Source organism: Grus americana, chromosome 1 (assembly GCF_028858705.1).
Source record: "Grus americana isolate bGruAme1 chromosome 1, bGruAme1.mat, whole genome shotgun sequence".
Taxonomy (NCBI): domain Eukaryota; kingdom Metazoa; phylum Chordata; class Aves; order Gruiformes; family Gruidae; genus Grus; species Grus americana.
In genome coordinates, this window is record NC_072852.1 from 201,889,106 (window position 1) to 201,912,541 (window position 23,436).

Consider the following 23,436-nt stretch of genomic DNA (forward strand, 5'->3'; position numbering starts at 1 on the left):
CTAGGACAGGATGATTGGCAGCATTGCCATAACAGACTTATTCTTAACACAATGCAACACAAAGTCTTCTTCCCTCAGCATCTTTTTCTGCTTAGAGTAGTGGGGCATACATTTTTATAGTCCTACACTTTACCTCATAAATGTAAAGCAATAGTTAGAAAAACTTATCAAAGAAAATAAGTAAAACAAGTTTCCAGAACACTTGCCATAGACACACCCATAATAATTTAGTAATATGAACTGATCTCATCCTTGAGATGCTAACCCAATGTGCAGACCCAAGTGTTCTCCAGATTCAGTGGGTTGGTTGTTTTCAGTGGGGTTTTTTGTTGTTGGTTGGTTGGTTTTTGGACTGAACAGTGACCACAATCTCACCTTTCATCTAGTCCCAAATTGCTTGGTTTGCATATGATGTTAACTGGATATTCGAGATGCACAAAAGCAAGAGCACTCCCTCATGCTGCACCACTCAACTTCCCCTCTGGAAGAAAAAAATCCTTCAGAGTTTCAAATAATTCCTACAATGCAATAAATAAGGGTGGGCTGGGAAGAAAAGCCACTGCAGCTAAAAAAGCCTGTGGTATGAATAAACCCTAATGCTGAAACATTTTTCTCTTTGAAAGGGAAAGCTCAGTCCTACAGTTCTTGGGCATCTCATTTGCATATAGGTGCCTAAAGACTCCAAAGATGTGTATAAAACCAACAAGCCCTGACCCAAAATACTCATATTGTAGGTGCTCAGGACAAACAAGGTTCAGATAAGAACATGACTGTCTCAGATCCTTGGAGATATCATTGTGGTCCCCCACCAAATAGTTGGGGCAGACTGCATGACATTTTCTTAATTTGTGCCCAGGGTATGTCCTGTTTTGCATAGCTTCCTCTGGGAGCACCATCTCTCCTTCCTCTACCTTCCTCTCTCTTCTCCCTTCTGCAAATGCTTCAGCAAGAACTCCTCTTTTCCTCCTTCGATCCATCTGTTCTCGTCAGGCTGCTTTAACACTGACAGCGTGAAGGCCTAGCAAGCCCAAATTTAACAAACCCCACATTGATCTTAGAGTTTCAGAGGCACAACCTGTTTGATGGCACACATCCAAGCCAATGTTGATATGGATGTGGCTTTGTGAAAGCAGAGTGGGAGAGGGAATAAGAGACTTGCTCTTATAACTGCCTACTTGAGCTATGGAAGAGGACTACAGTTTCCACGACCACAGGACTGCTTTGTATTAAGGTGCCCAGTTCCTATCACCTGCACGCCCACCCAGTTGTGGATTATCAGTGCAGTAACAACTTGTTGCTACACCATGGACAAGTCTCAATACCCGAAGCATGCTGGAGGACAAGGAAAGGTAGGGATTTATTTTTGGTTTTAAATATATAAATAAGACTACTAACAGAATTTTTTTTAAAAAAATCAGTGGCTAAACTTCTGTTTGTTATCAGTGCAATCTGGAACTGGCTACAGGACCCCTTGCTCGATATGTTGATCCCAGTAGCATCACAATTTTAGAATCCTGTGAAACTTATCACTTCACTTTTGGCAGACACAGGCACACAGTATGGGCTTGTGTGGCAGGTGGTACATAGGCTAAGGAATAACTCTTTTGTTTGTGAAATTGATAGCCGGTTGTACACACTTCCAACTAAGCGATCTTTACAGAAACAGCCTTTCTTCCTCACATACATTCAGAAGATACCAGTTAACTGTGAATGAATTAGCAGCACAGTACGGAGAGCTCTGGAGACCTCATATAACTCATTTTCTTAGTTGTGTTTGGTCCTGTCCCTTACACCCTCTGCCTGAGCATCCTTCCCTGAAGCAGCAAAATACATACCTAACACAGGAGCTACAGCTACATCAGCGCATAGCACAGACCAACAGGAGTGGGTCTGCTGAGGAAAAAATGGTGCCAAGCATTTGAAATTCAAACTATATAGATGGTGGGGGGAGGAGTGTTTGGTTTTAAACAAAACAACTGATCCAGCCTGGTCCCCAGGACTGAACGCCAGGTTGCAGTTGGTGTGCTCCCAAAACAGACCCTCCCATTTATTCTCAGGTGCTCCAAGACTGATCCACAAAGTGAGGTGAAGAACAAAAAGCAGGGAAAATGGGGACATTTGCTTCAAAACCACAATCTCCATCTCAGCTAAAACATTAGTGTAGACATGTCTATTTAAAGACTAAAACCACCTGTGAAGTAATTCCAGGTACAATACCACCAGAGAGGGCAGTGCTCACAGGTACACACAGTTTACTATAGACGATCATGAGGACCACAGCATCCTGTACCTCCTAAACCTGCTCTAACAAGTTGCAATTTCATCTGCTCAATCTCCACATTGTTTTTAACTCCAGTCTTTGCACCACCTGTATTTCTTCTGTTCCCCAGGCTCCTCTGCACATCTGTGACTGTGGCTGGCTGAACCAGAACAAATTGCTCGGTCTGAGGATCCGCAGATAGATTAGGACATGTTAAAAACACCACACCCAACCACTTGGTTCCACTCAGGTACTATATCCACTGTAAGTGCTGGAAACTATCTTGAAGGGCCTCTCGGCTGACAAGTGTTTGCTCCCATTTTGCAGGAGAGGGGGACATAGCACTCCAGAACAAACTGCCAGAAGGCTTTGAAGCTAACAAACTTGGTGTGAGGCTCTTCACTGGTTTTAAGTTAAAGTGGATGAGAACTGCTCACTCAATTACAGCTGAGAGGTACTTTTAAGAAACCACTATCTTTCACACAAGACTCAGTAATTGACTGGAAGTGTTCCCAGTGCAGGACTCCTGGTTTAGTTTCATTGGGAGAGTTCAGGTCTCTTGTAGCGACACTGCTCTGAGACCTGAACCAGCACAAGGCAACTGGAGAAGGTCACCAGAGGATGTGTCAGATACTCAAGCTGGAGGCGAGCCAAACCGTTAGTGTAAACATATCCATAATTTGTTTCAAGACAAAGTGAAACAGGTCCGTTTACCACTAAAATGCTTGCTTTGCCTTGAAGAGGCAGAGTGCTCACGCAGTCCCACGTACCACTGAGAAGTGACTCAGGAAGCTGCTCCCGCAGCCTCTGCTGTCAGACGACTCTTTCCACCGCCTGGCAGGAACGAGCAGCGTTTGCAGCGTTTCCACCTCGGGCTCAGGCTTAGCAAATCCTGCGGTGCAGTACAGCTCCACACTCGAGCTCAGTTATGTGGCTGAGCTCATATCACGTTACGCGGATGCTGAGGATGCTAAGCCTGTACCGTAGCCTCAGTCCTGCACTACCCCAACCATTCTCCACATCTTTTTACATCAGTCTCATTTTTCATTTTATTTTTCCTTAATTTATCCTTCTTTCCTGCCTGGAATCTCACCACCTGGCTTCCTTCCCAGTATTCCAGTAAACTCTACCCTGGAGTTTACTCTTCTTACTTCCTCCTCAAAGCTTGCATTCAAGGAGGGTAACATATTTTATGCAGTCTTTTGGCCTTCATCACTGAGAAAAAGATTTCAAAGGAATGTCAAATAAAACAAGCTTTCCAATCAAGAAGGCTGAGCAGATGTTAATAAAAAATAAATAAATTTGAGTCTCATGAGCCAGAGGACATTAAATCCAATAAGATTTGATCTCCAGGCAGCCCAAGCTTGCTCTTCTTGCAATTTTCTGCTAACACTTCAAATGACCCCTTGGGAAAAATAAAGCTTGCCTGGCTCTGTATAGCACTTATGCCCTGTCTGTACAACTAAACAGTATTTTTGTTAACGTTGGTTATAGCTGATCACAGCTTAACTGTAAGTACAGGTTCTCTGGACAGTTTTAAATACAAGATGATTTAAATACTAGCAGCAGTTTGGAGCCCTACACACACCAGCATTTGTGCAACAGCGTTTTCTCTGCTTCATCACTGCAAGCAGCAGCAAGACTCTGTTTGCGCAGGGGAGATGATAGATAACAAAATAACCACCTAACACAAGTAGCCCTGAAGTTTCCCCTCCTAAGTATAGCTTAGCTCAACGGGCTGTAATTCCCCGACAAGAGTGACAGAAAGATGTTGAATCAGAGGAAATTCTTGGGTTCACAAGAGTCAGCGCAGCTAATGTGATGCTGCCCCGTGGCTAATAAAGCCCTGCCTCAAGAGCCGAGCAGGCACAGGATTCATAGACACTTTGGTGACGTGCTTAGCCCTAGCAGGTTTTACACTGGCAGAACATGTGTTACTGTGTATCAGTGAACTGGCAGGAAAGTTAACAAATGTAGTCTGTTACATCATTTTCCATTGATTAGTGCTTTCCTGGAAGTATTTTCTGCTGGTTTTCCGCCTAGAGTGATACATACAGCATCTGATGCTGTCACATGATTTAACTCCTGAAAATCATAGGCTTCCCATCTCCGAGCATCTATTAGGCTTGGTGATAAGTCAATTGCTATAGCAATGTGGTTTTGCATTAGTTTTAGCTGAAATACTGCTTAAAATCATATGCAAATTATGATAATTTTACAAGTAAAAAGATATTTCTGGATATAATTCCACCTGTTCAGTTTGGAAACACAGTGGTCCACATTTTTTAAGAAAGTCACTACACTTTCCTAAGAATCAGTAAGTCTTTTCTGTACTTGCGCTTTGCTAAAAATTCTAAATAGACCTAAGTATGCAACACCTACCAAATTACTGCACATAACGAGTCTTTTGCTGTTCTCGTTTTAGGGAGACGAGATGTTCTTATCACAAGCACACTCAACTGCTTCAACTATTCAAGGATCTACCAGTACAAAATAATGTTCTTTAAAAATGCATAACAAAATGTTTGAAACAGAAGGCAAATGGTAAGCTTGCTGTAGTGCACAGGGATGATGTAGGATTTAAGAGATGCCATTTCTTCTATTCTACTTCATTTTAGGATAAATTAGGATAGCGAGAGGAGAGAAGAATGAAAACCTGGATTTACTAAAGCATGCAAGCCACAAAATAAATTTCTTTCAGTTTCTAAAATGGCTCCTTTGTTTCAAACGCCTTTGTCATAAACACCAGCTTGTTGTGATCTGACTGTTGAGTTGACTGAATTGGGACAAAGGTGTCGTTTCCCCCCCCCCCCGCCCCCATTCTGACATACACTTTAGCTACTGTCTTTTAGTCATTTTCATGGAAATGGTAAGAAAAGCAGAAACGGTGAGGGCAAAGAGAAACATAAAAGACCACAGACATCAATCCTAGAGTTAACTCAGAAGCAAGTGTAACTTCAACAGACAATGACCATGAGGAGGGATGAAAGGGAGGTAGGGAAGAAGAGAGTGCCATGACGAAAAAAAAAAATTAAAAAAAAAAAAGAAATCATCATTATCATGTCCACATCTCGGTGTAACTGAGGTCCACCGACCTCAGGGCAGCTGCGCACCGCGGCGGCGGGGCAAGCCAGGTCGGCGGCCCCCTGCGCAGGGCGGGCAGCCGGGCAGGGCGCGGAGCACACTGCGGAGCCGCAGCGCCGTGCGCCTGGCTGCCGCCCAGCGCCGGCCTCCTCCAGCCGTCCCTTCGCGAATTATAAAGGATGGGGGGCGTTAAAAAAAATAAAATAAATAAATTAAAAAATTTAGAAAATCAACGACAACAACCAAAAACCCAAACACGCAAACCAGCCGGCATCCCCCCCAGTTTCCTTACGCCGCAAGGTCTTCCTAGGGAGAGTCCCGCATTCAAAGGGGCAAAACTTCCCTCCCACCGCCGGGCGGAGAGAGAGGGCAGGGCAGCGCAGGGGGCTACGATGTGATGCCCGGAGCCGCCTCCCGTCGCTAGGCGACCCGCGGGGCCACCGGCAGGGCCCGCCGCCGCCGCCGTGCACTCACCGCTCCGCGCCGCTACATCCCCATGGCGCGGCGCAGCGCAGCCGCCGTCCCGGGCCGTCCTTCCTCACCCGGCGGGTGCGGCGCTACCGCCGCCGCGATCTGGGTCACCCGACGCGGCGCCCGGCGAAGGTGAGGAGGAGGAGGAGGAAGGAGGAGGAAGGAGGGTGGCGGTGCCGCCTACCGGCGAGCGCGGGGGGAGGCTGCGGCGGGGCCCGAGCCCGCCCCGCGGGGAGGGGAAGGGACCGGGGACCGCTGGCAGCCGGCGCGCAGGGAGCCGCCGTGGGCGCGTTGGCTGCCTGCGCGCCGGCTGCCAGCGGTCCCCGGTGCAGGATGCGCCTCTCCTCCCTTTTTGACCTTCCCCTGTCCCAAAATGAAGCTGGATTTCCGAGACCTTTCCTCCGCGCACTCGGCAAAGAAAGGCGATACCTGCCTGTCTGCACCTGATGGGAGTCCGGCCACAGGGGTACGGTTAAGGTCCCAGCTAGCTAGGGTAGTATCCAGCGAGTCAGCATCCTGCCTCCATCTCCCATCCCACCCACCTGTCAAGGAGATCAGCACCTCTTCTTCCGCAGCAGTGTATCCTGAAGGCTTTTGATCTTCAAAGTTTAAAATCTGCCCATCAGGATCACAGGCATGCCGGTCTACTTATCTGGCTCTCCCCTCCAAGTGAATAATGACTGTTGTCTGAAGCATCCACAGAATCATTTAAAGTTGCCCAGTGCTATAACTACTGCCGGTAGGCAAACAGTCTGGGTTTCTGTTCATCCTTACTGCTGCATGCATCTGCCCAGACGTTCCTTTGAAGCTGTAAGAAGGCTGTCAGGCCGCATTGGCATCTCCACATCGTCCAATAGTCTTGGGTTTTCAGACGTCCTTTGAAAATGCTAATTAACCTCTTTTTCAAAGTGTTTTCTATGCCTAACCTGAAAATAGCTTTCTGCATGTCTGTTAAAAGGACATGGTTTAATTTCTTCTAAATCTCCTTTTTCAGTCATTTTGATCCCATAATCAACTGCCACATTCAAGAAGTACAGTGAAAACACTAGGGTCACCAGGTTAAACATTTAACGACTAGGAAATGCTGTTCATGTCTTACACTCAAGGCAAAGCAGACTGCTACTTAATCCCCTTCCTAGGTAGAGCTACGTAGTCCCTCTCCCACTTCTTGACACTAGCATACCTGTTGCACCTGGCTGGCCAACGCTGGCGATCTGCAGAACCGATTGAATGGCAGGGACGGGTCTCAGCATCCTCTGCTATGGCCATGCTGTCCGTTAGCAACCAAGGTCCAATGCTCAAAGGAATCCACTAAATTATGGGTATCAGACTGCAGCTTTATTACCTCAACTCTCATTTGCCTCATGTTTTGCACATTGAAGTAAGTTTTCAAGCTTCATTTCGTGCACTGATGCACCTAGAAAAGTAGTTCTTTCTCCCATCTCCTGCATTATGGTGGTTTTTCTCATTACTATATCCCAATGAATTAAACCACCACCCCACCCCCCGAGATCCTTGCTCTCAGTTCCTGAGCCTGCCAGGAACTGCTCTAGCACTAGGTTGGAGGAGCCACTGCAGGTCATTACATCTCTGAACAGAGTAAAGCCAGTACTGGAGAACTTTTCAGGGGCCTCAGGAGCAGAGCTCACTTATGCTTCCCCAAATAAGTTGGGACCAGAGCTTTGAGACAATTTATTCATAATTAAGCAAGATCCATCATGAGCATGAAAAGCCAGATCCATGCTGCAGAAGTAGCCTTACCTTCCCAGATGCCATACTCTTGTCCACAAACGTAGAGGAACTTAAACCCTGCGGGCACGAGTACATGAGCTACAAGGCAAGACAGCTGTAAAAAGGGACTCTTCCAGAAAGGATGCCGCTCCAGTTTCCACCCGGCAGCCCCCCAGATCAAGTGAAAGGACCGATCGTACTTATGATCCTCTTGAAGGGACTTCTAAGTCCTTTTTGCAAGAGGTGAATAGTGACTATGATGAGCAGGATTAGAGGGGCCCTGCCTCCAGCCAGGTGGAGGAAAGGGACAATAGGGTTTATTGGACTGTGTGGATCCGATGGCCTGGCACATCGGACCCACAAGAGTACAAAGCCCTAGTGGACACTGGTGCACAGTGTACCTTACTGCCATCAAACTATGAAGGGGTGGAACCGATATCTATTTCTGGTGTGACGGGGGGATCCCAACAGTTGACTCTGTTGGAGGCTGAAGTAAGCCTAACTGGGAATGAGTGGCAAAAGCACCTCATTGTGACTGGGCCAGAGGCTCCGTGCATCCTGGGCATAGATTACCTCCGGAAAGGGTATTTCAAAGATCCAAAAGACTGTGGTGGGTTGACCCTGGCTAGAGGCCAGGTGCCCACCAGAGCCGCTCTCTCACTCCCCTCCTTCACTAAACAGGGGAGAAAAGGCATCACAAAATGCTTGTAGGTCGAGATAAGGACAGGGAGAGATCACTCACTAATTATCGGCACGAGCAAAACAGACCAAACTTAGAGAGGGAATTCATCTAATTTATTACTAGGCAAAACAGAGTAGAAGAATGAGAAATAAAATCAGCTCTTAAAACACCTCCCCCCACCCCTCCCATCTTCCCGGGCTCAACTTCACTCCTGGCTTCAACCTTCCCCCCACTCAGCGGCACAGGGGGACGGGGAATGGGGGTTACGGTCAGTTCATCACACGGTGTTTCTGCCGCTTCTTCGTCCTCAGGGGGAGGACTCCTCTCATCGTTCCCCTGCTCCAGCATGGAGTCCCTCTCACGGGGTGCAGACCTTCAGGAGCAAACTGCTCCAGCGTGGGGTCCCCCACGGGGTCACAAGTCCTGCCAGCAAACCTGCCCTGGCGTGGGCTCCCCTCTGCACGGGTCCACTGGTCCGGCCTGGAACTTGCTCCAGCGTGGGCTTCCCACGGGCCGCAGCCTCCTTCAGGTGCCTCCACCTGCTCCGGCGTGGGGTCCTCCACGGGCTGCAGGTGGAATCGCTACACCCCCTCATCCTTCCTCCATGGGCTGCAGGGGGACAGCCTGCTTCACCACGGTCTTCACCACGGGCTGCAGGGGGATCTTTGCTCCGGCGCCTGGAGCTCCTCCTGCCCCTCCTTCTGCACTGACCTTGGTGTCTGCAGAGTTTCTTACATCTTCTCACTCCTCTCTCCGGCTGCAAAAGCTCTCTCTAAGTGTTTTTCTTCTTCTTAAATATGTTATCACAGAGGCGCTGATTGGCTTGGCCTTGGCCAGCGGCGGGCCCGTCTTAGAGCCGGCTGGCATTGGCTCTGTCAGACACAGGGGGAGCTTCTAGCAGCTTCTCACAGAAGCCACCCCTGTAGTCCCCCCGCTACCAAAACCTTGCCACGCAAACCCAACACAGTAAGCTAGAAAGGCTCATTGACTCCAGTCCCCTTACTGTTATGGCAAATTTAGGGAATCAGACCAACAGGTTTGGAGTTTCCAGATGGCCTCTTGCCGGTTCTCTGGAATCACGTAGCAGTACACAGCTACACTGTAGTCATGCAGTGCCATTTCAGACTTGACTGGATTTTTACAAATCCCTTGTCATCAGATTGCAGTTTGATGCACCCATTCACTCGGTGTCTTGGGATGGAAGTTACCTGGATTATTATGCCTCCTATGTGTTCAGCATCATGGAAAGCTGAGGCAAAACAGGATTTTAAAGCTAACAAGGGCCTGGGTTAAAAAGCCCCCAGCTCTTTTGCTTATAAGCAGTTACAGAACATTTTACTATGCTGTACTTTCCTTCTAACAGCATAATTATTTTTAATTTATGGCAAATTAAAGAAATTGTGCATAACAGCAGAAATATAGCCTGTACTTCGAAGTGGTAGTGAAAAACATATTACAGGACCCCACTAGTTGAGCCATGTCACACTTGTCCAGCAATAGCTCACACAGCCTGCTGTGCATAATAAAAAGCAGCGAGGTCACCTGCATGATTAATTTAGCATCGGAAAGAAGGTGACAGAAGCAGCAAAAAAACCAGACAGCAACATACCTAGCTCAGATATTGGTGAAAAATCAAAAGCTCAAGTCCCTTATTTTAGATAGAAGCTCTTGTTGCACAATTTACTGATAAAGAGAAGATTGATAAAGAGTACACGTGCTATGCCCTTGTGAAGAACCTAATGTGTTTTGACACCATCCAGCACTTTTCTCAGATGTGCCACCCAAGCATTATTAAATGCACCATAAGGAGTTCCATTTTAGTTAACGCTTGTATAATATTAGTTTGCTTTCTTTTTAACAAATAACATTTTTCATTTTGTGACAATACAGATGGTAGCAGAAATACTTTAGCCATGGTTGTATTCTTTTATTTAAAACAGACAAGAGAAAGAATATATTTTACCTAACAATCCTACTACTCCCAGCAGTCTTAAAAATTGTAGTAAGGAAAGAATAAAACCGCACCCACTCCCCATTTACATAAGGAACTTTGTTACCTCAGTTTTTAAAATCTATAGTCCTGATTATCAGTTTGTTTAGGTTTTATTCAGGATGAGTCAGGCTACTCTCAGCATAAATTAAAACCTTCTCAGGTTACTTTCAATCTTCCTCATGGTGCCCTGGGCATCAGGGGACCCTTTTGTCAGCTGGGCATTATCAGGGTGTGATAAACCACACCCCTGTTGTTCACTGTGACCTGTGGATCAGCTAAAAGGTTTTCTTTTTTATTTCTTAGTGTTTGATCTTCTGGCTCTATTAACCCAAGTGTGATTTAAGACACCATAATACATTAGGCAACTGATGCCAGTGCCATGCTTTTAAAAGAAAATTGCTGTAATGGCAGCATATTGCTAAGTATAATGATTCTTGTGATATCAAAGGAACAGTAGAGGATTAAATACTGCAAGACCAGCTGCTGTGTTTCTTTATTACTCTGATGGAGCTGATCAAACTTTTATGCTATGGGGAAATGTTTTGCATAAAAAAGCTCTACCTTTCTCCTAGTACTCTCGCCTACTGGAACATGTGAAGTCTGATTTCAGTTTAAACAGCTAATTGCTCTCACTCCATAGGACAAGGCATCTCACCTCTTGTTGTTTGGAAACCCTTATGTTTATATGAAACTGCATGGTATTTGGTGTTAGACCTCTGTAAAAAATGACCAACCACTAGTATGAGGTGAAATGGAGCCTTTCCAAAGCCAGTAGCAAGCTGATGACAAAAGAATCTGATGGTAGCTACAACTTTTGTTCACAGAAGAATCAAGCTCAGATTACCTTAGGTGTAGGATACCATCAAGCAAACATCCAGTTATGTCTTCTGGGAGGTAGTATAGGGACAAAGTGAACAGGATGCTCAGGTAAAGGTGCAGATGGAAGGAGAACATTTGTCTGAGTACAGCTTGTCACCACTCTGCACACATGGAGCACCTCCCCCATGAGGACGGGCTGAGAGAATTGGGGTTGTTTAGCCTGGAGAAGAGAAGGCTCCAGAGAGACCTTGTAGCAGCCTCCCAGTACTTAAAAGGGGCCTAAAGGAAAGATGGGGAGGGAGCATTTATCAGGGGCATGGAGTGATAGGACAAGGGGTAACTTTTGTCCGAAAGTGCTAGACTTGCAGCAGGACACCCAGAGCCAGCAGGTACCCAGTGGGGAGCAGCCCACTGGCCACAGCACCCATCACTCGGAGCCTGAGTTTGTGCTTTTAAGTGGTTTCGCTCACATGCCCTTGCTGCTGTGTTTTTGTGCAGCCAAAGAAAATGTCCCAGCTTTAAGATAAGGACATGGACCTGTTGGAGTGAGTCCAGAGGAGGCCATGAAGATGATCAGAGGGCTGGAGCACCTCTCCTGTGAGGACAGGCTGAGAGAGTTGGGCTTGTTCAGCCTGGAGAAGAGAAGGTTCCAGGGAGACCTTATAGCAGCCTTCCAGTACCTGAAGGGGCCTAAAGGAAAGCTGGAGAGGGACTGTTTACAAGGGCATGGAGTGACAGGACAAGGGGTAATGGCCTTAAGCTGAAGGGGGTTAGGTTTAGATTAGATGTTAGGAAGAAATTCCTCACTGTGAGGGTGGTGAGGCACTGGAACAGGTTGCCCAGAGCAGCTGTGGATGCCCCCTCCCTGGAATTGTTCAAGGCCAGGTTGGATGGGGCTTTGGGCAACGTAGTCTAGTGGAGGGTGTCCCCGCCCATAGCAGGGGGGTTGGAAGTAGATGAACTTAAGATCCTTTCCAACTCAAACCATTCTATGATTCTATGCATTTGGGGTGTAAGTTACTTGCTGAAAAAAACACTTCAGTAAGGATCATTGCAGGGGAGGAATCTGGAGTCTTGGCGGCTGCCAGTGGGAGCAGGAATCGCATGAGACATATACTAACTATAGTGAGCTCTGTAGTGAAAGGTGTCTATAGTAAATAGATTTCCAGCTGCTGGACTGTCCTATATATGCAGCTGGACACATGCTCCCAATACAGTTCTTACTGCTATGTCAGCATAGCCAGAAACTTTCATATATCTGCCTAGAACTTTATAGTTTACTTCTAATAAATTAAAAAGATATAAAAGATTTGGAAACAGGCCCTCTTGGGAATCCATGAGAATCTAGAAACAGAGTGCTAAACATCTGTAGATTTGTTTATATGTAAGAATTACTGCACTTTTGGAGCATTTCATCTGAAGATACTCATGTGCTAGCATGAGTTAGCATCTCTGTTTTATGTCTGATAGTGTACAACATATGTAAGAGCCATTTGTTTTTATTCTATATAATCATATATATCCATGCTGGAATTTACTGGGTGGGATCTGGGGTTTGTAGTTCATTCCTCCCCATTCCAAGCAGTGCTCAGGTAGTAAGTGTGATCCTGAATTATGTGATTCAGTCATGGATTCCCCTCTTTGGTCTCCATCCAAATTCAAGTAGGTGCTGATTCCATTGCTAGGACAGTGTCCTGTGTAACTGACAGGTGTATGGGGACTTCCCTATGGATAGCCTCCCCCACAAAAAGCATTCCTACAATTTTGCTGCAGAACACTATAGAACTGTGTTATAAAGAACCATCCTGCTGCGGTGAAGAGAAGGATGGGGTGACAAAATATATTTCCAATCTCTAACTTCTATAATTGTTTGCTTAAAAAATCTGGTTCCCCAAATTAAAACCTATTTTCTTGCTATGTCCGAGTATCTATTTCAAGTATCACAATGACTTAGTAATCATTGTGATGCTTCAAATCTGTGTCAACACTCTACTTTGAAATATTGAATAGCTGGTAATTCTTTGTGCCTAGCTCAGGACAAGCATCAAATACAGAATTGGTCCTGAAATGGTGTATTACATGGCTCTTGTGCAGTGATATTATAGCAAGTAAAGCAGTCTGCACACAACCTTTATGATCATCTCTTAAACCTCTCTCCTAGTTATTTTGTTTATTTACAGTGCCACACTTCGTTTCACTCGTATTCCTTTGACTGAAGATGCCGTAAAGTTTAACACGGGAGAGAATAACAAAAGCATGTAGATGATGATAACATCAGAGATAAAATGTGTCAGGCTTACTCATATAGCCTTTAGAGAGATGTCAGCTAAGTGAAGCAGCCAGTATGCTCATTTAGTTTACCCATCTCTTGCAGCAGAGAATTTTGCCAGAAAGGACTTTGTCTACGTATGAATTAAGAGCATTTAATGTTATAATCTTTTAATTTAAATAATTCCGTTTGATATTTCTATACAGAAAGAATAAAGTGATGTAGACATGAATTTCAAATACTGTATGCTAACACCACCTGCTTTTTATCTTAATAAAAGTGAACAAACTTGAATATGCTGATGAACATCAGACTGTGTCCTAATCTTCTTCACTAAGATGTGTACCAACCATATTATGTCTGTGTGAAAAAGAAAGATTTGCATTTGTAATAGAAAATTTCTTTGAAATCAATTTTGAACAAGGGGAAAAAAAAGTGCTGTGATCATTTATCTATTCTTTTCATTTATCCTCTGCCATTAATCAGTTCCATACTCTGAATGCATGTGCTACGTTTCATTCAAGGATTACAAAGTGTAACACAAACAATGATTCATGAAGATTCACAACGCTTGGCGAGTTGGGTAAGTATTTATGTAAATGTCATACAGATTGGCAAACTGAGTCACAGGGAAGTGGTGTTTGTAAAAAAATTCTGCTAAGTTTGGATGCATCTTTTTTTTTTACCTGTTGAGTTGAAAAACTTACAACTTCTATTTTTCAGATGTGTTGAGTGTGCATACAGATCTAAAAAAGTCAATGAAAACTGGATTACAAGAGCAGCAAGTGGGGTGATCCAAGTAACTGACCATGTTTTCATGTAGAAAATTTTAACTTATGGTTGCACAGCTATTCTTCTTCCAAATTAAGGTGAATCTACAGCACGAGCAAAGCTAATGAGACCTCCTGAGATGATGCCTGAAAGGGGATGAAAGGATAGAGTCCCAGTCTAAGGAACACATTGCAATATTCTCTGCAGTCTCACTGGAGGAACTGAGGATCTCATGATGGAAATGTAACATTTAGTTCTCTGTAGGTAAAGAATACGATGCCTTTAAAAATTAGTTTGCAGATTGTGTCTGGGCTCCAAGCACTGTATCCTTAAAAATGTAGTGATTGATGAAGTAGACAAATTCACTGCCTGATATTCCATGGTTGTCCTTATGATACATTTATGCCCTGAAGTTGTAACTGTTAGAAATGGTGGTTTCCAAGGATATGCAGGAAAGCAGACTGCCTGCCTACTGTAGATATCAGGCAGGATCCCTGTGTAGAGTTGAATTGCTTTCCGAATGCCTACTAAATCCTAATTGCTTGTGACACAACTGGGTTTTGTCAGGTTAGTGTAAGATTTTGACTGTAGGGGCAGAAGAGAATAATATAATTCAATAAGTAATTAAAAAAATAGTATTTCCTATATCATCATGGAAACCAGGCATAAAGAGCAAGAAAAGAATGTAAAGTACATGCAGGCTTGGAAGAAGAGATGATAATTTTCAACCTTTGTGCCGAATAAAACAGAAATATTTTTGAATCTTTCTAACAACATTGCTTTCAAGGTTAAACAAAACTATGTGTTGATGGGTTCAGTGATTTGGAGGGAAATCAATATTTTGTATGGTTCTTTCAGTACTTCGTATTACTTTTCTGACACCCTGGGAAGTGTATTGGACTGGGACAAGACCTTCCCTAGACTTTGCCTGAATTGCAGAGAAAGAGTCACCTGGGCAGTGAAAGCACCAGTTCCTGATCAGCAGAGGATTACGGTCTCTTCTTCAAAGTCTGCACAGCTTTGGAAAGATTTAAAGCCCTAAGTCTCCAAGATTGCTTATGGTCAGAGAAAATTTAGAAAATTAAAACTGAGGGCAGAATAATTGCCTGCAATGTATGATTTGCTTAGTATTGGTGCATGTGGGACTTTGAAGGCTGGGGACCATTCATTGAGAGGTTTAATGTGAGCAGAAAAAGCTGACAGAAGATGCACTGGGAGATTTTAGTTGATCTTCATGGATATTACGCTTTCCAGTGATTGTGCCTAGGGTATTTACATCTCTTAGATTCTTTCTTAATCAAATGAGGAACCTCTCTGTTTATTGGCATCTGTGTGCATGTGTTGCAGGAACCTTGCAAGAGCTGAAGCTTTGGACTGGCAGTACCAATAATGAAAGGTCTTCAGACTTGCAGTATGCACATCATAATTACAGTAGTTTCTGCCTTGTGCCTGAAAGTTCACAGGAATTTTCTGAGGACTCTCCAGGAAAGGATCAAAAATTTCCTGTTTATTGAAGCCTACAGAATTGTGCTCCTAGTTCCCAGATACTAATGGTGACCCAGCAATGTAGGCACACCTTTGCAGGGTGTCTGACAACAGAAGTTAAACCTGTTCCTCCCCACCTCTGATAACACAGGCTTGCATTTCATTAATGCAATCTCATGGCATAGCAGAAGCGCTCAATTCAGCTAACCTCTGCCCAATCCTAAACATTCACTGACCAGTTAGGTTCTTCGGATGACAAGATCTGTAGCTGCCCCAATACGGAACTGAAATCTCTGCTCAGAAAAAAAATGTGTTGTCATACTAAAGAAACTTGCCCCAAAAGAGGATCGTACCTTGCAACGATGGAGGTGAACCTGCCAATAATCACACATTTGTGCCACAAAACCAGTGTTGCCAAACCTTACAATTTTATCACGAGATTTATGCTATTTAATGGATTTCTTAAAGTTCTCTGAGTCCAGAGATTTCAGGAAAAATTCAGCTTTTATTAAAGGAAAAGAAAGGGGAGAAAAAAAAAAGTACTACAAAGTCTTATGGTTGTGGAAAAAAAGCTTGTAGGCATGAAGAGAGTGTAGCCTAAAGCTTAGAAATCAGAAAGCATACCGATATTACTTGATATTTTAAGTCTCTTGAGAATAAAAGATTTTTGTTTGCTAGTATTTGAAAATCCCATTGATTTTACCAGGGCCTAGGTTTCTCACATTTCTTTTTGGTCTTACGCAATTGCTAAAAAATTCTTAAAGTTGTTTTTTGGCTGTTTTTCTTTTTTAGAAAGAAGTATGAAATCTAGCATTGAGCAGCACAAATACAGAATCAAAATGACATGCAGCACAAAGCCAGCCTTGCTATCTTCCTGAAAAATATACGCCTTTGGCATTGCAGAGGTTTTTAATGGAGAATTTTACTATCGCAAGCAGCAGCAGTAGCACATTTTGAATTCAGGTCAACAGATATTTGTCAAAGTCCTTAACTATTACAGGAATGCTCTCCTAAACCAATTCATCTTGTGTCTCATCATTTACTACAGTACTCCTCCACAGTACTAGTCGTGGGTGATTTTGAGCTGGATTTTGTGCTAAGAGGTTTCTTCTTATTTCTGTAACAAACTGCTATCCTGAAACAGATCCTATTTGTCATGATTCTTAAATGGAAGTTTCTTAAATCAAGAGATTTGATACAGCAAATCCTACTATCTTCCTGCAATTGTCTTTTAATTGGGTTTGAAAGTGATGGAAATCCAGTGTGATCACATTAGGCTAAAGCATGGCTTGGCTTGCTTTGGTATAAAAGGGAGTAAGATTGTCTTTCCATGTTATGGACCAGTAACCTCTAGTTTGTTGAAGGAAACAGAAGTATTTACTTACTATCATAGGAAGTGGATTCCCAGGGATTGACAAATGCCTTGACTCTCCCTGGGAATTTGGCAAAGATAAAATAGCTAACAGCATAGGAAAAATTGTAATTTGCTCCTGGGAAAAATGAGCAGTATTTAATTTCTCACTCATGAGTAAATGGGAGCATGACATTCTGCTTTAGAAAATAACTTTCCTGGTTATCAGTTAAAAGAAAATAGACTCAGAGCCAAGATTTTATGATATAAACATTTTTTTTTGCTTAAGAAAACTTAATTTCAAACTAGAATATTTGCTGAATTTTAAAACCAAAATGTTATCATTATAAAAATTGGAATTTTTTTAAGATTTTTTTTTTTTAGATTTCTGCCAAAGCACTTTTAATCAGAGATTACATTAACATCAAATGTAACTGTATTCAAATCTCCACTTCCGTGAACTGTTTTGTGGGTTGTTAACCATATGGAGATGTATTTTCACTTGTGGTCAATAAGCACTGTGGTATCTGTAGGAGGCGTCTGCACCCATGTTATCTAGCATGAAAGGGACTGCACAGTGCTTCAGGGCTTAAATTATAAAGGGAAGAACAGTGCTGGTTTGACCAAAATAAGCTTGTATTAAAAACCCCATAACCAGCCTTTAACTGTTTTCCTTTTAATTGGTAAAATTTTCCTATGTGAGAATGTTGTTTATAGAAGTAAAACCTTGATGCATTTACAGAGGAAATTGTATTGCAGTATGCATCACAAATTCTTGACCAATGCTAATCATACAGAGATATTTCAAGAAAAAAATGAACAGCTAGTCTGTTGTCCCTCCAGAAAGTAATTTTCAAAATAATAAAGCAGAATTAATCCAAATGATAACTGGCGAACACAGACTTAGGCAGCTGCTGGAACTTCGTGGTTTGCACTCTGACATGCAAAGTTCCACTAAGTCTACGTTCTACTTTTTACCTACCAACAATGCATCCCAGTGGGATAAACCACACATGGACAGCCAAGCAGAAGAATGGAGAGCCCACACAATCAGGGCTTTGAACCAGACTGTGGGCACTTAACAGAAACAACCTTTGGGCAGGTATTTTCCACTTGTCAGAACAAATTGGTAATGAATTACAAACTGATTTCATTAGGATCATCCTTTCAGTTGCTTTCAGGTTTGGTGGTTTCCAGGGCTGAGGGCCTGAGAGAACATTTTAATACACAGCAGCTGTTGACATTGCTGGTTGTTCTTTCCCCCCATTCATTCTGGCTTACAAAAAGACCAGATGATGCTAATGCTTAATGTTTGCAAAGGTTCACAAGCTCCCTGCTATACTCTTACTAGGTAGGCTGTTAACATTCACCCTTTACATGTGAGAAAACTTAAGCAAAATATCTGTGCTACCTGCTGTGTCTGTAATGCCACAGACTGTGGTGGGAGGACAGAGTTGGGATTGCTCAGCCTGGAGAAAAGGCGGCTCCAGGGAGATCTAATTGCGGCTTACCAGTTTCTGAAGGGGCCTACAGGAAAGCTGGTGAGGGACTGTTTATCAGGGAGTGTAGTGACAGGACAAGGGGTAATGGGTTTAAGCTGAAGGAAGGTCGATTTAGATTAGATGTTAGAAAGAAATTCTTGACTGTTAAGAGTGGTGAGGCACTGAAACAGGTTGCCCAGAGAGGTTGTGGAGGCCCCATCCCTGGAAGTGTTTAAGACCAGGTTGGATGAGGCTTTAGGTAATGTGGTCTAGTGGAGGGTGTCCCTGCCTGCAGCAGGGGGGTTGGAACTACATGATCTTTAAGATCCCTTCCAACCCAAACCATTCTATGATTCTATACCTTTCTGAGAAATACTGCCTTCACAGGCTGGTGGATGTGCCCTATCAGCCTCACATCCTCAGTGTGCTTGTACCTCCTGCACAGTGGATAGCTGTGTCCCTGCCGCAGGGCATAGTATATGCTCCAAGAGAAAGATGTTTTCTATTCTGGGTAAGCACAGCCCTATGTAACAGCATGGGTAGACTCCTCCAGAGTGTGGATCTGGGACAAAATCAAGGAGCTGCCTTTTGACTACAGGTTTACAGGCTCATCAGTCATCTTACATACCTCCCACACCTAATTGATCTTGAGAAAGGTTAAATACCCACAGGATGTTGAAGGAGGAAAAAAAAAATCAGCTTGTTTATTTAAACAGAGGAAAAAAAGATAGTTTGTAGTTAATAAGCTACAGTGAAAAGTAGAATATTTGTCAGGTAAAGACAGAAAAAGCAGGTAATCCTGAACTTCAGTATTTTGGATAAAGGAGAGGGAAAGGGCTATGTCTAGGGGCATAGTATGAAGCTCAGTTAGTCTACGATGGCAGAGAAAAATGAAGGGAAGACTTACACACTCTATCTGATTTAAGGGATCACTTTCTCACGCAGGGAGTCAGTGAGCTGTAGAAATGCTTCATTTCAGCGAGGCAGGTTGCTCAGTAGCGTGGATTTACTAAGCAGCCTTAGCAGGGTTGACAGCGAGCTGAGGAGCTCCATGGGAAATATGTATGTACGACTAGAGGGTTGGTCTTCATGTGGCCCTGGCTGTGTTGGCATGGTTTTGTCTTCCTCTGTCCCTAGTGTGCGTGTGCCACAGGCAAGGTGATCAGTGCTGGCTGTGGTGGTGGTCTGTCTAGGTGACGCTCTCTTGGGGTAAGCACCTTGGTCTGGGGGAAGCTGTCTTTAATCCACTGTGCGGATGTGGCTCCCATCAACTGTTTTTGGATCTCCTGTACTGGAGGAAGCTCTGCCCCAAATTGCTCTCAGTGAGGGAGCAGGGCCTGGTGTGGGGCCAAGGGATGGTGCCCCACTTAGAGCAGAGTTCAAACATCACTTTCCGTCTGCAGCAGACTCAGAGGAAGACTTTATTGATGGGAAGGAGGATGACAAGGAGTAGTTCTACTTGGAGAGAAAAGGTGGCCAGAGGGAGGGCCTGCGGGTAAGCAAAGCTGGGCAGCACAGAGCGAGCAGAAATAAGGAGATGGAACAGTTACAATAAGCCCGCGTCCAACTAAGGCAGGAGGCTGAAGAGGGCCGCTTTCCCCCACTTCCCCTCGCTACCCTAGCACTTTCCCCCAGCGCCGCGGGCACAGGGCCCGGACGTGCCTCCTCCGAGCAACTGTCTGACCGCGGCCGCACGCCCCGGGGAAACCCCTCTCTGATCATCAGCAAAACTTGGTGCAGAGCACCAACTGGTGTCGGAGAGATGGGGCGTCCTTCACCGTGCAATAATGGGGCAAATGTTTTGTCTCGGTAGATCCTCAGGGGACTTGCGTCCCGAATGGCACCAGAAACCCGCCCACCGGAGGCGGGGCGCCGCCATGACGGAGCGGCGGAGGCGGTGACGCTCTGTCTGCCTGCCCCAACATGGCCGCCTCTAGCCAGGTAACGTGCTGCTCCGGCCGGGCCCGGGGCTGCAGCGCCCATCCCGTCCCGCCCGGCTCCCGGCGGGGCGCTGGGAGAGGGGGAGCAGGCAGAGCACCGCGGGGGCGGCGGGAGCGCGGGCAGCCCTTGTCGCGGGCTTCCCTCCCCGCCATGTGCGGGAGATGCGAGCCCGCGGCGGCCTGGCCCTGTCACGGCCAGGTGGTGTGAGGGGGGGCAAGACCAGGTCAACCCCAGCGGCTGCCTCGCAGCTTTTACCCCCCTCCCCCGCGTTATTCAGGGCAAAACAGCATGCGCACATATCTGTTGTTATTCCTATTATCGTTATTATTTTTAACGAGTGCCCGGAGTCCATGAATTTGAGGAGTGTTGGTTGGAGGTTTTAAGTGCTGGCTGTCAGCGGCAGAGATGCCGTGGGGATAACTGCAGGAATGTACTGGTATCTTCAGGTGTATTTGGCCAACGCTGGGACCCTTAAATTTCCCACCAGGACTCCTGACTTTTATTTTTTTCCACTAGTTTTGATGTGTGTGTGTATACAGCGTCTGTATACTTTTCTGTTTCCGTGTCTGCGGTACAAGACCAAGCCAAAGCTGAATAATGAACTGCCAAACTTCATAACTGAGCGTGGCGCTCCCTCTGCTGACAGCTGCCGTTTAGCTCCACTCCAGTAACGATGCACTTGCATTTTCAGAAGCGGCTTCTACAGCAAATAAGGTTCCCCCATTACATTAAAGCTTCACATTAACCTTTGCAGTCATTTCAGGCTAATTGTGTGACCTCAGCTAGCATTGCAAGGAGGGACTGTTTCACTGTAATTTCAGGAGCTAGTTTTTTTAATACTCGTGAAAGGAGATGATAACAGTAATAAATAATCCACTGCTGCATGCTTTTTCTTCTATAGTCATGTTGGCTTTTGTAAAGGGGGTGTGAGATGCTACCAAATAAAGTTTTTCACTTCTGTACAGTTGAGTGTGTTTCCTTAACTCAGAAATCAAGGCAGACTGTTGGTTTCTGTGCCTGCAGAATTGAGCCTCGGGTAATGATGCAACAGACAAGGCAGAGAGTTTAGGTCTGGTTCAGACAGAGACCAGGGGAAGGTTCTACTGTCTCAGCAATGCAGGTAATACTGTTTGAGATGCCTTCAGAGGCAGGAGGCACTTGGGTGAAGCTGATAAGCATGATACAGCAGGTAGGGAAGGTCTTCAGCTTCTTGAGCAGCAGGTGAAAGGCCTGGTAGTGTGGGGTAGGGCATCTCTGCCAGCTTTAAATGTCATTGTTTAGGCAGCTGAATCACACCTCATCTCTCCCTTGTTCTGCTCTTTAGTTCAGAGGTTATCAAAGGATGGAAAGTAGTCTTTCAACTTCAGTTTCTGTGCTAGTTTGCCAAATATTGGGCCATGACTTCTTGGCTTTTGCCTGGAGAATGTGGAGGTAGGCCTGACTAAACTCAGAGCTTCTTTCCTCTGAGATCAGATGGAGTCTTCCGGTGCGCAGAGGTGTAGGTGTTACAGGAGAGGCCTGAGCCTTTCAGTTTGATATCCTTTTCTTCTGGCTGGGTCTGTTCTGTAGAGGCTGCGTGACAGTGGTCTAACTGGTATGGGTCGTATACATAGCCTCCATGCTTTTCCTTCTGAACCAAATCTGCATGGTTCCCATCCCATATTTTTACTCTCTTCCTGTAACCCCACCTCACCAAATCAAAGATGTGTGTCTCCTGTACTTTCCTGTGAAGTAGTTTGAGACTGCTTGTCCCCCTCTGCAAACAATGAGAACCTGCATATGGATGGTCTGTAAAGCCATTGGCCGCTGTTCACCTGTGTATGGCAAATAAAGTTCGGCAGGCCAAGCCTTTTTAACCAAATCTGTTAATTGGACAGTTTAGTCCTGGTAAGCTTGCTGAACAAGCCTGCAAATCAGATTAATTCTGGTAAGGGTGTAACCCATTAGATGCACTTAGGGGAATGTACTCGATATAAACTTTTCATGCCTCTCTTCATGAGACTTCTTTTTTCCCTTCTCAGGTACCTTTACTTCCTTTTTTTTTCTTTTTTTTTTTCTTTTTTCTGCCTCACTGTGCTTTTTCATCTAAGCAAATTTGAGATTTCTTGATCATTTTTTAGCCAATGCAGGTTAAGTGGACTGTTGCTCTCTGTGTGTTCAACCTGGTTGGAGATAGGTGAAGAATCCTCAATAAGAAAATTATTTTGAACTATTTGTCTTTAGAAGCAAGTGTGGTTTTGTGAAAGAATAATTGCAGACTGTGTGCAGGTCTGCCATCAAGAAGGGAAAATGATTATTTAGAAGAGTAAGAGATTTGAGAAGGGAGAAAATCAGAGTAGAAAATCTACAAAAAGCCCTTAGTGAGTACGGTTGCTTTGAAGGGAAATGGGAGACAGCTGCTAACAAATCTGTAATAAAAAATAATTTTACGGAAAGGAAGATTGGTTCTATAACCCCTTGATCTTTTCAGCCTCTACACTTTATATTTCTGAAGTCACACGAAATAATTATTTCAGTAGTCTCCTCCTTTTTCTGAAACTGTGCCCTGTTAGAGTTTTGTCACTAGCGAGATTTCCTCCTTATATGTTTTGCCTCAGTTGCATGTTAGCATGGTTATCCTTGAATTAGCTCTGAGTAAGAGACCCTAGGAACTGGCAAAAGTCTAGTGGTGGTAGGATGGATCTTGGTGCTGAATAATTAGGTTTTTTTTTTTGTCAGGCTGAGATGTAAATGTGACCTATATGTGGTCAGGATATGTGTAAAAAAAAAAAAAAATTCAATAATGCTTTTTGGCAGGTCAAAAAAGCTGACCAGGAGGTCAGGGTTCAAACTGTTACAGCGATGCATGTGCCATCTCAAAGTTGGTAAGCTTTGACATAGTCTTAAGTGAGGTCTGGACTCTTCCCTTGGGTTTGAAGGAAGTGGGAAGGGAGAAAGGAAAAGAAAGTAGGCTCAGAGGGATGTAGGAAGGTACTGCATGATCTCAATATAGTGGTAGACCAGAAGTGGCAAAAGATGCAACAAAACCTGGAGAACGCTGGTGACCCTTAAGTAACTCACTGGTAGGTAAAGCTGTATTGCCACTACATTCAGTAGTT

The 23,436-nt window shown here is 44.6% G+C and overlaps 2 protein-coding genes across 7 annotated transcripts in view; one reads left to right on the top strand and one right to left on the bottom strand.

Moving 5' to 3' along the window:
• ELMOD1 (ELMO domain containing 1) overlaps positions 1-6,019 on the bottom strand; it is a 47,799-nt gene extending 41,780 nt beyond the window's left edge. Inside the window, exon 1 of one of the 3 annotated variants that reach the window (XM_054829049.1) lies at positions 5,819-6,019. The gene's annotated coding sequence lies outside the window, so the exon portion shown is untranslated. Of the gene's footprint in view, positions 1-5,636; positions 5,791-5,818 lie in introns of those variants that run through there. The other 2 variants (XM_054829033.1, XM_054829041.1) reach the window with 2 other exon arrangements.
• A 14,282-nt stretch (positions 6,020-20,301) lies between these two features.
• The window catches only part of ALKBH8 (alkB homolog 8, tRNA methyltransferase), a 51,813-nt gene continuing 48,678 nt past the window's right edge, over positions 20,302-23,436 (top strand). For 2 of the 4 annotated variants that reach the window (XM_054828949.1, XM_054828958.1), the window contains exon 1: positions 20,302-20,338. In XM_054828949.1, coding sequence (XP_054684924.1) covers positions 20,321-20,338 — 18 coding nt within the window. In that variant the 5' untranslated portion in view covers positions 20,302-20,320. Of the gene's footprint in view, positions 20,339-23,364; positions 23,401-23,436 lie in introns of those variants that run through there. The other 2 variants (XM_054828975.1, XM_054828966.1) reach the window with 2 other exon arrangements.